General features: G+C 35.3%; 1 protein-coding gene across 1 annotated transcript in view; it reads right to left on the bottom strand.

The window, feature by feature from the left end:
* Nucleotides 1-528: 528 nt before the first annotated feature.
* The window catches only part of LOC128991151 (fatty-acid amide hydrolase 2-like), a 33,624-nt gene continuing 18,100 nt past the window's right edge, over nucleotides 529-16,052 (bottom strand). Inside the window, exons 6-12 of the mRNA XM_054413919.1 lie at nucleotides 13,606-13,717; nucleotides 12,577-12,740; nucleotides 11,547-11,687; nucleotides 10,928-11,032; nucleotides 8,313-8,483; nucleotides 7,498-7,680; nucleotides 529-926 (exon numbers count right to left, since the gene is read on the bottom strand). Of these exons, the coding sequence (XP_054269894.1) occupies nucleotides 810-926; nucleotides 7,498-7,680; nucleotides 8,313-8,483; nucleotides 10,928-11,032; nucleotides 11,547-11,687; nucleotides 12,577-12,740; nucleotides 13,606-13,717 (993 nt within the window). The 3' untranslated portion in view covers nucleotides 529-809. The remainder of the gene's footprint in view (nucleotides 927-7,497; nucleotides 7,681-8,312; nucleotides 8,484-10,927; nucleotides 11,033-11,546; nucleotides 11,688-12,576; nucleotides 12,741-13,605; nucleotides 13,718-16,052) is intronic.

Genomic DNA, 16,052 nt, shown 5'->3' with positions numbered 1-16,052 from the left:
ATGTACTTTTCCTACTCTAAGTGTTTTGACTACACCATGTACCTTGAGCTAAAGAAACTCCCCACTTTAAAGTGACTAACTATTAATCTACGATAACCTAACTAACCTAATTTTGAGGTCCGATTACTAGTTAGGTTGGATAGGGTAGTTAGGTATATGTGGATTAATAGTTATTCACCTGAAAACGGGAGGAGTTTCTTTATATCCCAAAACAGTGTAGTCAAAACCCTCAACATCCAGAAACGAAAAAAAGTAAATTAATATTAAACAACTTTGTTAAATACAAAAATGGTCAGATTGTTGACATAAAAAAACTTTTTCAGTCTGGGAATCCTGAGACATGTATCAATAATTTATTAATTTAGTTGGATAAATATGCATCAATCAAACTGTACTAGTCTTTATATCTATTATTGATAGATGCAACACAGTAGCATCTAAAAAAGGTAAAACTCATTTTTTTAAATAAAATACATTAAAGTTTTAGGCCTTACAAATGTGATGTAGTTGCACTACACAGATGATCACTTTGTTATTTTACTATATTACAACATACTACCACATTAGCTTACGGCAGTCATTTCATAAACTTGCTGCAAATCATCCAAGAATTACATCCTAGTCAATAAAAATCACTTGCGATCAATTTAACACTTATTACTCCTCACAATATTTTTCATGCCTCACTTCACGTTGTATAAACTTCACTAAATGAAATGTCGTCTTGAATGATGGTAAAGTTTATGTTCTTCACAGCACTTAGCTTCATCATTTATGATTTACGAGATTTTATTCCATTTCTACTCCGGTCATGATTTGACTTCCATCATATCTGTCCCGGTGGGAGGAACCCATCCTCCGAATGCCTTCTCCATCTCACGAGCGACTGCTAAAGTCAGACGATCCTGACCCCTACCTGCCACAGCCTGAAAATGGAAACACATCAAATTAGGATCCTTTTAGAAAATCTCCCATAAAATGGTTGTACATAAATTACTCTACTAAAGAAAGTAAACAAAATATATATTTAAACTGTATTCAGGACTTGGACGGCGTAAAGACAAGCAAGCTATGAAAGACTACAGTAGAGATCTACCAATTATGTTATACCTGTACTGTACCTAATAAATATTCTTCCTATAAAATTGTATTTCTTTGGTCTGTCTTTAACACAAACACACATATATTTAAGCTCATAAAAATATTAACATGGGTTTAATTATTGTTCCTATGTTTTTTTATGGAATAAAACTTTTGTTCTAAAATAATTTTAAGTGTTTTTCTTAGAGTATGTGTCTAAGGCAATATAGCAACTATTGTTATTGCGAAATATCTCACATGATGTTGGATGTGATTTGCCAACATCTCACTCGTTCACAGGGAGATTGTCCCCCGTGATCATAGAGAAAGAGTGAACATCTCCTGCGATCACATATAGATATCATCACCAGCAATCTCGGTGGAATCGTGAACCTCTTCAAAAACAGGGGACATCATTATCGTCACCCATGATCATGGTAAGTTAATAATAAAGTAAACTTTCAATTTTTGTTCAAAAAAATGTTTTTGTACAAAACGCTACGGCCCCTTTTTGCCTACAGCCCTAGGCCAGCAGTAAATCCGTCACTGACTGTATGCTAGATTTTTCTTTCATGACCACCTTCACATCCTAAGACGCTTGGCTCTAGCCTGGAATCATTTTAAACACTACTTAAAACTAGTGTAGAGGGTCGTGGCATTATATTGTAGATAACAATTTTTTTATGTCATAACCTGAAGATGTGCTTAGTGGCATAAATAACACCCCCGCAACCCCGCAGCTCGAGGGGGCACCGATGTCCAAGGAGCGCTGAGGTCTGACTGCCACCGCTTACCACAATCGCGAAAAAAGGTGATGTCATTTCAGTGACCACTAGAGACGGATGATATGTCTTCAAAACCGAAGAATATATTCATGATTTTACTGCAATAGTGGAAAAAGATGGTTTTGACGTTGTTTCCGTGACTGCAGGAGACGAAGATGATATCTTTAAAACCGAAGAATATATCCATGAATTTACCACAGTTGCGGCAAAAATGACGTTGTTTCCATGACCACGAGAGACAATGATGATGTCTTCAAGATCAAAGATTTTGAACAAGATATTGCAACGATGACGAGTTTCCATGACCGCAGGAGACGATGATCATGTCTACATGAATGCAAGGAGATATTTAAGATTCGCCATCCACTTGTAGTGCAGGGGGGCGTAGCTCAATGTACCACTAGATGTGCTCTTACCAGTACTATAAAAAGTAGTTATCTATAACACTACAAGGATCAACGATCAATTAACACAACAGTTAACCTAAACTTTTTAAATCTATCAATATCTTGATCCAGGGTAACCCATCATGAAACATAAAATCCATTGGTGATTGGTGTTGATATATGTATATAGTGAAGTCCATGTTTAGAGGTATTACTCTTTGGTCTTTGTGTATTCTCTTTTAAGTGTATTTGATTTCCGATTCAGAATAAAAGATGTCGGCTCATTAACTGCAGCCTAAATGTATTTCTGTCGATGTTAATTACAATTTATAATAAATAGTATTGAAACTTCAATTGTGTTTTTATTTAAAACATGAAACATGGTGTCTTATAAGTGGGATACAAATAAATTCAAGTGCGTGAGTAATAAATTAACATAAAAATGTGTTATAACAATGAGTGAGTCGGAAGATGAAAACGTGCTTCAACAAACTGAACAAAGGACTGTGTCTAGAAAAACTGAAAATTTCACAATGGTTCCATGCAATCTTCAGAATTTTAATTTCGAGGGCAATTTATCCGAAAATTGGAAGCACTGGTATCAGAAATTTGAGATTTATCTCTTGGCTTCTAACCTAAATTCTGAAAATGACGCTAGGAAGGTTGCTCTACTACTACATAATTTGGGTGACAAATGCATAGACATTTTCAATTCGTTCAACCTCTCATCCGAAGATGCAAAAAAGTACGACGTGGTGGTAAGTAAATTTGAAAACCATTTCTCGCCTAAGAAAAACCTCACGGTTCTGAGACATAAATTTCTAAATAGGAAACAGCTGCCATCTGAATCCATCGATAGTTTCTATACAGACTTAGTTAACTTGAGCCTCGCTTGTGAATTTGACTCTGTCCGCGAAAGTCTTGTTTGCGATGTCTTAATATCAGGGCTTAACTCTCAAAACCAGAATGTCAGGGAACGATTATTGAGAGAGCCGGAGATTAACTTGGAGAAGACTTTAGCAATCTGTAAAGCTGCTGAACTGTCTAAACAACACATCAGAGAACTTGAAGCAGAACATAATGTCCATACAGTAAACGTCCATAAGCAACGAGAGAGGGGTTACCAACAACCACAAACGTTCAGACAGAAACAGGTTCATCAGGACCAACGGAACAAATTTCATCCACCGTCACAGCAGAAATCAACTGGGACAGGTAGGCCTAACAAAAGTACAAGTGCTAAGAAGTTTATTTCAAACTGCCGTAATTGTGGGAAAAATCACGGTATTAACAAGTGCTCTGCGTATGGCTTAGTGTGCTATAAGTGCGGTAAAAACAACCACTTTGCCAGTGTATGCAAATCAGCCAAAAAGGTTTGTGAAGTAGGCCTAAGTTTAGATTCTAATTCGAGAGATGTAGCTATAAGGCAAGGTAGGCAAGACAGTTCTTCTAAAAGTACTTGTGCACAAGAATATTTTTCAATTGATACGGTATCGCTCACGTCTGAATCTATATCTAATTACGTGATTGACAAAAACTTTTTATTCAGTAATATATGTTCAGTTAATGATTCTGTTCCTAAAAATTACATGTGTAAATCCAGGGCTAATGAATGGCTAGAGAATTTGAACATTAGGGAACACACAATATCTTTTAAAATAGATACAGGTGCTCAGACAAATATCATCCCAATTGATTTGTTTAATAGGCTAGGCCTATCAAAGGCATTAATACGCACCTCAAATATAAATCTTAGTACACTAACTGGTGAAAAAATACCGGTACTAGGTATTGTAGATTTAGATTGCTCTTTCAACAGGAAAATGTTCTGTATTACTTTTGTAATAGTTGATGTGAAATGTTCGCCAATTTTAGGCTTAAATTCTTGTCGCGTGTTAGGTCTTATAGCAGCCTACAACGGTCAGGTATTGTCTGATGTTAAGAACCAAAGTGTAAATAATATTGCTCTAGGTCAAAATATGCACAGGCCTAATGAAAGTGTACATTCTGTTAGTAGCATTTTGAATGAATATAGCTCACTTTTTGATGGTAGTATTGGTAACATTCCTACAACAGTTCATTTGTCATTAAGTGAAGATGCTAAGCCTATTATTGAACCATGTCGTAGAGTACCATTCGCTTTGTTAAATCCTTTGAAAAATGAACTTGAATTAATGGAAGCTAATGGAATTATTGTAAAAGAAAATGAACCTACAGAATGGGTTCACAGTTTAGTTTTAATAAACAAAAAAAATTCTGGACTAAAGGTAGTATTAGATCCAAGAAACCTGAATAAGTATATACAAAGAACACACTGTCAAATGCCAACTATAGATGAAGTGTCATCAAAGTTTAATAATTGTAAGATATTTTCAACTCTTGATGCAAGCAGTGCATTTTGGATGCTTAAGTTGGATAATATTAGTAGCAAGTTGTGTACGTTTAATACACCTTTTGGTAGATATAGATACCTTCGTTTGCCATATGGTATCTCAAGTGCACCGGATATATTTCATTCTACTGTATCTCAAATATTTGAAGGTATTGATGGTGTAGTCACCTACATAGATGACATTTGCATAGGTGCTCCTGATAAACAAACACATGATTTAAGATTAAAGGAAGTATTAAAAAGAGCTAAGGATTTTAATATTAAGTTTAACTCTAGGAAATGTAAATTTGCTGAGAGTGAAGTTTTGTTTTTGGGTCATCGGTTTACTGAGTATGGTTTAACTCCGGATCCTTCTAAGCTTAAAGCTGTACAGGAGATGCCAATACCTAAAGATCGTAAAGACTTGGAAAGATTTTTAGGAGTTACCAATTACTTATCAAAGTTTATTCCAAATTATTCGACTGTAACATCTCCTTTGCGAGTTCTTTCACATAAAGATGTTTTATTTCAATGGAATGCCGAACAACAAAATGCATTTTTGACTTTAAAGTCTTTGTTAGTATCTCCTCCTGTTTTATCATATTATGACCCAAGTAAGCCAATAACATTGTCTGTAGATTGTTCCTCAACTGGTTTAGGTGCTGTATTGTTATGTGGTGATAATCCAATTGCGTATGCGTCTAGAGCGCTCACTAAGACTCAGTCAAATTATTGTCAGATAGAACGAGAAATGCTAGCCATAGTTTTTGGTTGCACTAGATTTCACCAATTTATTTTCTCTAGGAAAGTAACTGTTGAAACTGATCACAAACCCTTAGAATGTTTGTTTAGGAAGCCCATTACTGCTGCTCCTTTAAGATTACAGCGAATGATGCTAAAAGTTCAACGCTATGACTTAATTGTTGTATACAAGCCAGGTAAATTGATGTATATAGCTGATACACTGTCACGTGCAGCACTTCCAGTAGAAGGTAAAGAAGATATTGATGTTTTAGATGAGGACATCATTTGTGAGGTAAATATGTTAAAATCTTATCTTCCCGTGTCTGAAAGTAAACTAAACCTGCTAAGAGAAAAAACCAGTTCAGATGAATGTCTAGGTATTTTAAAGATGTATATATCTAAAGGTTGGCCTCAAAAGCCTGAAGTCAGTAATATGGTTTTACCATTTTGGAGTATTAAACATGATCTTCATGTTGTAGATGATCTTGTTTTCAAAAATCAATCTATTGTTGTACCTAGTTCACTTCATAAAATGATGCTTGAAAGTTTGCATTGTGGCCATGTAGGAAAACAAACATGTGAGATTAGGGCACGCAATTTATTGTATTGGCCCACCTTACATAAAGACATTGAAAGTTTTGTAAATAAATGTAGTGTTTGTGCTAAGTTTAAGCCTATGAATGCAAAAGAACCGTTGTTGTTTCATGATGTACCAGATTTGCCTTGGCATAAAGTGTCAGGTGACATTTTTGAGTTTGATAACCAATATTTTCTTGTACTAATGGACTATTATTCTAAATATATTGAGTTAGTATCTTTGTCAGACATTACTTCAAAAACTGTAATCGAGAAATGCAAATCAATATTTGCTCGCCATGGAATTCCTGTTACTTTAGTAGTTGATTCAGGAAGTCAATTCACTTCTAACGCTTTTCACGAGTTTTCTGTGTTGTACGATTTTAAGCTAGTGATAGTTAGTCCAAAACACTCTCAATCTAATGGTCAAGCTGAGTCAGGTGTCAAAATAGCGAAAAACTTACTGAAGAAAACAAAAGAATCTAAGTCTGATGTGTATCTTGCATTGTTAAGTTATCGTAACACTAGTAAACAATATCAACCTTCACCAGCAGAGTTAATGTTTAGTAGAAAACTCAATGGCCTATTGCCACTGTCTAAAAGTAGTTTGCAGCCTAAAGTAACAAAACCTAACAAAATTTTGTCAGACAAGAGAAAAGATTGTATTAAAAAGTACTATGATAGAAATAGCAAAGAGTTACCCTCTTTAAATGTAGGGGACAAAGTGTATTTTAAGAAAACTGTTGATTCACCTTGGACAGCAGGAAAAGTAGTAGAAAAAAATAGAATCCCCAGATCCTATGTTTTGTCTGATGAGAAAGATAAAATGTTTGTAAGAAATAGGAAGATGATTAGGCCAGATTTGTCTAATGATACAGGTAATGAAACCATAATGCCTGAAACAAGTCCTAAGTCAGATTCACAAATCAGTTTGTCAGGTACTAATGGTAATAGCCTTATTTCTCCGCAAAGTAGTCCAGTGTTGTTTCAAAGACCAGTAGGCCTAACTCCTAGAATTTCATCAGAAGAACAAATTGTTAAAAGTTTCGATGGTTGTGTAAGCCGAAAGGGTAGATTGATAAGAAATCCAAAGCGGTTGTCTTATGATTAGGTTTTGGTGTATATTTTGTTAGACTTGAAAGAAAAATGTTAAAGTTGTATTTTGGAAAGTTAAAATTATCAATTTTGTAAAAGAGAGGGGATGTTGATATATGTATATAGTGAAGTCCATGTTTAGAGGTATTACTCTTTGGTCTTTGTGTATTCTCTTTTAAGTGTATTTGATTTCCGATTCAGAATAAAAGATGTCGGCTCATTAACTGCAGCCTAAATGTATTTCTGTCGATGTAATTACAATTTATAATAAATAGTATTGAAACTTCAATTGTGTTTTTATTTAAAACATGAAACAATTGGCAATATTTGAACGTGGGACATCAGAGACCAAAGTCCCGTGCCCTACCACTACACCAGCTCTCTCCGAAAAGAGGTAGAAGAGTAATTAATCGTCGAAGATATCTAAATGTTAAGTATGATGAATACCAAGTTAGCCAACCTGCAGTCCAACAGGAAGTCCTTTGCTGTTGAGCATGACAGGGAAAGCTGTGGCTGGCATGTCTACTAGGTTGAAGAATGACAAGTACGCAGCGTTGACCTGTTTAAAGTAGATCTGCATGTGTAGATGAGCAGGATCAGGGAATGCGGGATACAGCAGAACTCCATTATCTCCAAGGCAGTCCTGCAAATAGCATTATTGTTTCAAAACTCAGCATTGCAACTAGACACTATAGGTATGTGCAAACATTGTGGAATAGATTGAGAGGCGTAAAAAAGTAATAATTTGAAAATTACTAAAGACCAGCCAGAATAGTTAGGAGTATGTACAAGTTTATTCAGCTTTCAACACTTAAGTAAGGAATTTTTTTTCACAGGATAGAACTCATATGCCTTAGATGTACTCTAAGGGCTAATAGATACCATTTGTGGCTAATATAAGATTCCTTCAGAGAGTAGGTAGAAGAAAAATACATTCTTTCTTATTCAACACTTAAGATAGCACGGGTCGACAAAGTATTAGATTGTGGTAGTGGGATTCTAGTGAAGTACCGCACTTTTTCACGTTTCATACATTGGTTTTGTTGCATCTTTTAATTAACTGATTTTTTTTTTAAGTCCCTATAAATGTTGCACTTTTAAGTTTTTGAACCATAGATGATAGTTGTATTAAAGAATAGGTTACTTTTCATAACAAACCCTTAAATGCAATGATTTATCACACAGCCACAATATTGTTTACAGAAATAAAAGATTTAAAATATGCAGCTCTCAAAAACTGACTTATTGTTTTGCTTATAAAAGTTATAGTATTACATTTAGTTTCTGAAAGATGAGATCTTTGCACTCATCCATGCGGCAAGCCTCTTGTTCCGAATATACGTCTGCAAACCACTTCTTCATGGCTCCATAAATAAGAGCATGAAGTGTATGAGGTGAAAGACATAAAAACCAAAGTATCCACTGCCACAAAACACTCTTCCACTCCTACAACAACAGAGTAAATTAGCTTGGCAAGTTTCAACAGGATTAGATAACAGAGATCTCATAACCTGAAATGAGTTAGAGCAACATGAAATTCTATTAAGGAAAACGGCAGACCAGAAGGTCTAACAGCTATAAATTCCTAAATTGTGTCATTTTGTCAATTAATCTTAGTATAGGGAAGATATATTAGCTGATGTATACTACATTTTGCTCAATGTCTCTTTTAACACAAACACACATACACAGTGCCGGATTTACCACTAGGCCGATTAGGCCGCGGCCTAGGGCCGCAAGCAAAAGAGGGCCGCAGAGGATTGAGAAAACATTTTTATAGGTAAAAAATTATTTATTTTAAACCACTAGATTGCCACGATCACAGGTGACCATAATGATGTCTCAGCGGACCGAGGAAGATGTTCACGATTTAGCCGCAGCCGCGGGTGATGGTGATGTATCCTCATGATTGCGGCCCGCGGAAGACGTTAGTGATTTAGCCGCGGCCGCGGGTGACGGTGATCTATCCTCATGATTGCGGCCCACGGGAGACGTTCGCGATTTAGCCGCGGCCGCGGGTGACGGTGATGTATCCTCATAATCGAGTCCCGCGGGAGACTTTCAAGAATTAGCCGCTGTAACGAGTGTTGATGATGATGTCCCCGTGATTGCGGCTCAAGGGAGATGTTAACGATTTCGCCAGGGCTAAAGGTGTCCTCATGATCGCAGTCCACGGCAGATGTTTTTAACAAGACTTTGTCGCGATCGCAAGTGTCGATTATGATGTCCCCGTGATTGTGGCTCACGGGAGATGTTAACGATTTCGCCGCGGATAAAGGTGTCAATGAGGATGTCCCCGTGATGGCTTCCCGAGGGGGATGTTTACGATTTCGGTACGGCCGCGGGAGACAAAAATGATGATGATGATCGCAGTCCACGGGAGATGATTTTAACACGAATTTGCCACGATCGCAAGTGTCCATTTTGATGTCCCCATGATTGCTGCTTTGCGGGAGATGTTCACTATTTTACTGCGGTCGCGAGTGACGGTTATGATGTCCTCAAGGTCACAGCTCATGGGATATGATCAAGATTTCGCCGTGGTCACGAGTGTCGAGGATGATGTCCCTTTGTTGCAGCCCGCGGGGGAAGATTTTGCCCTTTGTTGTTAAAGATTTTGCCACGGTCACGGATACCTATGATGGCTTTGACTTGGTTTAGGAGAGATGTTCACGATTTCATCCACTATCACGGGTGTCGATGATGATGCCCCCTTGATGTATAGGAGATATTCACAATCGTAAGTAATCGGAAGTAATCAATCCGCAAGGAATTTCCACCACAGGGGGAGGGCCGCTCAAGTAATTTGGCCTAGGGCCGCAAGTACCCTAAATCCGGCTGCACATACATTTACTTTGTTCAGTAACTACTCTATTTAAGTCATTCAAACTATTTGATCTGTCTCTCTAACGCTCCATTCACAATATCTCCACCGCCCAGTTGAAAACAATATGATTTTACGTTGTGTCCAAAGTTTCTTCCACATTACATGGTTTCTGACTCTACATCAAGATAATTGTGTTTACAAAATCACAATAAACATAAACAGTGTCTAATTGACAGGTCAGATTGCATACAATAAACAATGCAAAAGCTGATATATTTGCACTTGCTGGTGGGCTGCTGTTCGTTTAAAAACTGTGTAGTAGCTTGCATTTATAACTAAATACATCAGTGACGCACTGCCATGGCGCGAAAAACCGTCCAGTTCAGTGGCTGTGAGACGGTTTACTGCCGCCGCCATAACCGTGTAGTGTGAAAGCTCTCATGCTCTCTTCTTTTGTACGGTTTTTATCAGTACGGCAAAAACCTATAGTGTGAAAGGAGCGTTAGATATATCTTTTATATTCTAAATTAAAGAGTCCAACTATAGTTGTGTTGTGTTTTGGTCCTACTTCTTGTTAGAATAAATAAAACTGTTGTTCTCAAAGTTCTCTCAATTAATATTATCAGTTTACTCAAACTATTTGATCAGCAGTATAGCCAACTATCGAGATTAACTGTATAAACTCAGCTCAAGAATTGAATTCTGAACCTCAAAAATTGAAGTCTCAAGATTTTATGTCTAGAAAAATAAATAAGCAACTCAACACTTGGTCTCACATTGAGGTGAAACCCTTCCATTCACCTTCCACTTGATCAATAATATTTCATTCAGATATTACAAGACACATTGCCATAATATTTCAACTCCCCATGAGTAAAAATTAAAATAAAAACTCAATTGCTAAAACACATTTCCTTGAGAGCAGCTCATCACCAACTCCTACTTATAAGTACAGTTATGTATCAAGCTCCATTCTCATAAAACTTTTTTCTTTAAAAATTTAAATATCTTTTACTATAAACATATTGCTTAGTTTCATTCAAAAAAATTAATTTGTACCCACAGTTATACTATCTTCCGACTTTTGAAATATCGTGTGACATGCTTTCATCCTTAACAGCATGATGCAGGATAGTTGAGCCGTGTGTTTGAACTCATCTATGTTCATCTGCAATGAGGAGAAAAGAAGAAATCACTTTACTTACATATAATTAAACCCTTTGAGTATACAACAGACAGATGAGACACAAAGGTGCATAGTTAAAGACAAGAAAGAGTAAAGAGTTAGAATGAAACAGAACTTTGAGTTTTAATTTACCTAGAATTTCGTAATTTACTTTAGTTTATTGTTCATTTTAGCAAGGATGATTTTCATTTGGACTCACATCCTTTAGAACTGGTATACAAAATGTTAAAATGACGGTTCTGTAAAACGTTTATTGATACGGTTGAGTTGACAAACATATGATAATCAAAGCAGGGCGTGACCTTGGGCAGTTTGTAGCTATGACATCAAAAGGACAAAACGAGACTTTCAACACTTTCATATCTGATTCAACGGTGTCTACAAGTACATATTTTATTTTAACCATTACATTCTTTACTTTACCGATAAACAGTAGATACATTTGAGGTTTCACTTAACCAACCAATGAATCATTCATTGCACTTTACTACTTTACCTTTTTCACTTTCACTCCTAGAGAGTTCTCTACATGGGCTATGGTTTTGTTGAGAGCTGCTTTCACATCCCCGCAAACACTACTGGTTATCTTAGAACCGTCGCTGTCCATGTAATAAAACTTCACCTTCCTCAAATCTACCTGAAACAAGATCAAATGTAAAGTAGTGTGGCATGTTACAATACAATAGTTAAGAACACAGAACTACCTTCATGTGCTTTCACCATAACAATGAAATACAAAGATTCAACTGTTTGAAGAAAATTCATGATTTTTTCTTCAGTTAACCTTACAATGTGGGTATCCTTGCATAGATTATAAGTACAGAAAGCCTTACTTTGGCGCACGGTTTTACTTTAAAGCGCATAGTTTTTACTTTGGCGCACACCAGTATTCCAACCAAACAACACAAATTAAACAGCGTGCTTTTATTATGCACGTAATCCGCATATGCTTGAAAATAAGTTGGCAACACTTAAAGATATTACGACTACGATCAGCTGGTGCAGCATTTCCCATTTCGTTCAATGTTTGGATTTAACCTAATCTAAAAACGTGTTGTACAGTGTTTGAAAGACTAATTATTTATATGAGTTATTGTAACCGTTGGAAAAATATAATGTGTAACACGAGTGCAAACTGCCTTTGCTGCACTCGAGAAACTTTCCACACTCGCCTACGGCTCGTCCGTAAACATTTCTCTTGTGTGCAGCATAGTGCCACTTTGCCCACTAGTTACACAAATAACTATAGTATTACGGAAACAAGTTTACTCTAGGGAAGAAGCTATTAGGTGGCATGGTAAGAGCTAGGTCCAGGACTGATTTACTTTTATCATTTTGATGTCCCCCAGAGGCCAAAAACACTATTTGTTCAAATTTGTATAAGTATATATTTAGATGGGTGTTCCACATAACTCCTGCTACTTACCTTAAGGGTTGTTGACAAGCTAGTGGGAGAAAGTATATGTCAGATTGCTGATACGGTTTATTTTAGTTTTATATGTTATGAACCAAAGCTGTACACTTACAGGTTCGTCCAGCCTCAGTTCCTTCAGTCTGTTCTCATCTTCTACACAGGAAGAGTACAACAGTGGCAAATCCTCGGAGTATCTCGCCATCGGAGCAAACACAAACACTTTGGGCCACAGGGGGTCCTCGGATGTAGGCATGTGGTCCTTGGCATTTATGTAACCTGCAAAGTCATACAAACATTTACTTTCTAAATAAAATAAACAGTACGTTTGTTATTAAACACTTTCTCACACAGTTTTGCTACTACTTGTGACAATTTTTTTTTATATTGATTTTTTTCCTGAACGCTTTGTCTTAGGTAAACTTATAAACTAACTTACCTAACTATAAAATGAGTAACAAGTAGTTGGAAGCATACAAAAAGTTCACAACACAACACATATTAAAATAGTTTTTGCCTATTAATAGGGACTTTTTCACATGAAAACATTTTTGTTGTGTATCCAATCCATCCATCTTGCTTAATGTAAAAATTATAGTGTAAACATTTATTTATTTATGATTACTAAAGTTACTACCAGTACCCATTCAATTTTAAGAATTCTTTTGCCGACGAGAAATTTGTTTGTTTGTTTGCCAGTTACAGTACTAGAACGCCTTATTAAACAACCAGTAGAAAAATTAAAAGTACCGCTCATTTTTCATATCAGATGTTGGGCCATGGTTTAGTATGAACGAAAAAAGCTTGATGATCAGAGCAAGAAACAACCCAGCGGGGCATTTGCTTCACTCATAGAAAGTGAAGCAAACTCCTAGATATCACCTGTATTCAAATAAAAAATTAAAAAAATATTAAGCTCAACCATTTAAAAATTCAAATACAAATAATCCTTGACTCATGTCAGGACCTCCGTGGACAAGAGTGAAAAATAGGTGCTATAAACACATATCCTGAGGAGAATCTTATCAAATCTCGGATAGGTACAGTGAGTTATACAGTACAGCTTTTTAAACCAAATATAGGTAAACCTAATATTAAAATCTACAAGAAATTGAAATAAAATTGATCCTTTACTTAATTTTACCTGAGGAAGGTTTGTGGCCGAACACTCCACAGAAACTGGCTGGAACCCGACCTGAACCTCCGATGTCAGAACCCAAACCAATAACTGAGGCAGCTGAACCCAGCAGAGCTCCCTGCAAATTCAATTCAATTCAATTCAATTCAAACTTCTTTATTCATTATTTTGTACAATATATACATCGAATAGTGTCAGGTTGTACAACAACTCAAACTAGCCTAAGTGACAATCTCATCCACTCTATGCAGGAGACTGAAAAAGTGTTTATATATTCATTATGACTGTGATGGGTGGAAAAAATCTTCAAAAGAATACGGAGCTATTTTAATCAGATATTCTTTTAATCTTCTTTTAAATTTGTTTCTATTACTTTCTTTTTTAATTTCTTTTGGAATTGTATTTAAATATCTTTGACCGATGTAGGAAGGTTTCTTTTCAAAAAATTTTGTTTGATGTTTATATGTTATTATGGAGTCTTTATGTCAAGTATTGTATTTATGAAGGGTTGAAATATAATCTGAAGGACAAGAATCAGCTTTCTTAATTGCCATTAAAATGCAGTCAAAAATATACTGTCCGTAGACTGTCAAAATATTGAGTTCAACAAAGTGTTTTTTCACAGAGGCATCACGCTGTAGTTTTAGCATTATTCTAATTGCATATTCTTGTTTTTTTAATATATTTTCAAGATTAATTTTTGAAGTTGCTCCAAATAAACAAATCCCAAAAGCAATATGGGAATGTATGTATGCAAAATAGATTTTACGCATTGTTTCAATATTACAATAAAAGGACATTTTCCTCAAAGCAAATATTCCAGAACTAATTTTTGGTAAAATTTTGTCCACATGGTTATTCCAATCTAAATGCTGATCAATAGTTAAGCCAAGAAACTGAGCATTTGGTTTTGTTATAATTTGCTGAGAATTCAAATCTATCACTGGTTTTCTCTTATTTCTGTTTTGTTTTGTTTTAAAATTAATACAATTAGTTTTTCCTACATTCAAAAATAAATTATGATCCTTGAGAAATTTATTGATGTTTTCTAATTCTAGTTTACAATTTACTTCAGTTTCTTCCAAAGTCTCTGATGATAATTTCAAGTTTGAATCATCGGCATATAAAATTAATTTTGAATTAGGTTGGAATAATAAGGCATTTTCAATGTTTTTCATATAACATAAAAATAACAGAGGACCTAATATTGAACCTTGTGGGACGCCAAATTTAACAGGGCGAGTTTCTGAAGATATACTAATAAGTTTATTTGAGTTTGATAGAAACGTTACTTCGACATACTGACTGCGGTCACAAAGATATGACTGAAACCAATTTAGAGAATTTTTCGATATTCCTAAAGATTGTAATTTTTGTAATAAAATTGAGTGCTTTACACTGTCAAAGGCTTTAGACAAGTCCAAAAAAATGCCAGTTGTAAATTTTCCTTGGTCAACAGACTCAATTACAGATTCCACAAATGAGACTGCGGCACTAACAACTGATCTACCAGATCTAAAGCCGTGTTGAATATCATCCAATAAATTGTATTTTTCTAAATAATTACTTAACTGGATTGAAGCTATTTTTTCAAAAACTTTAGATAAAGATGGAAGCAGAGATATTGGACGATAGTTGTTTACATCTGAAGCATCACCTTTTTTTGGTACCGGGATAATTTTAGATTTTTTAAATTTAGTTGGATATGAACCAGTGATAAATGAAGAATTGATCAGATGACTTAGAATTTTACTGATATCCCTTTTCACTTCCTTCAACACAGTTACTGGGACCTCATCATACCCACTCGACTTCGTACTTTTCAATGAGGTAATGATTTTTTCCACCTCATCACTGTTTACAGGAGTAAAACAGAACATAGGTTTAAGTAGTCTATCTGCTATACTTTGACATTTCGAGTTATTTTGAATATTCAAAGCATTAACATTTGGATTACTGTCTTTAACTATACTAGAAAAATAGTCATTAAAATAATTAGACACAATTTTTGGATTTGATACTTTCTTTCCTTCAATATTTAACTGAACATTATTGACTCTGTTTCTGGGCTTATCCCCGATCTCTGAGTTAATCAGACCCCACACAGTTTTTTGTACATTATTTGAGTTATTAATTTTCTTCTCAAAATGTTCCCTTTTTGATTTTACTAACATATGCTTGAGGTTACATTTCAATTTTTTACATAATTTTGATAACTTAGAGTTCCTAGTTCTTCTAATTTCTCTTGTTAATTGAACAATTTGATTATTTGTACTTCTGATGTCTTTAGTAGCCCAATTTTTACTATTGTTTTTTAAAGTGATTAAAGTTTTAGGAAAAGCTTGATTGAAAATGTAATTAAAAGTATTGTAAAACAAATCATATTTAAACTCAACAGGGGCAAAATACACATCTTCCCACGATTCCTTCCTTAATAGATTTGAAAAATTACT

Source organism: Macrosteles quadrilineatus, unplaced genomic scaffold, assembly GCF_028750875.1.
Source record: "Macrosteles quadrilineatus isolate MER2022 unplaced genomic scaffold, UCM_ALF_1.0 Scaffold_3__2_contigs__length_128488019, whole genome shotgun sequence".
Lineage (NCBI taxonomy): Eukaryota > Metazoa > Arthropoda > Insecta > Hemiptera > Cicadellidae > Macrosteles > Macrosteles quadrilineatus.
The sequence above is the reverse complement of the archived record's forward strand: the minus strand, read 5'-3'. Positions and strand labels throughout refer to the sequence as shown.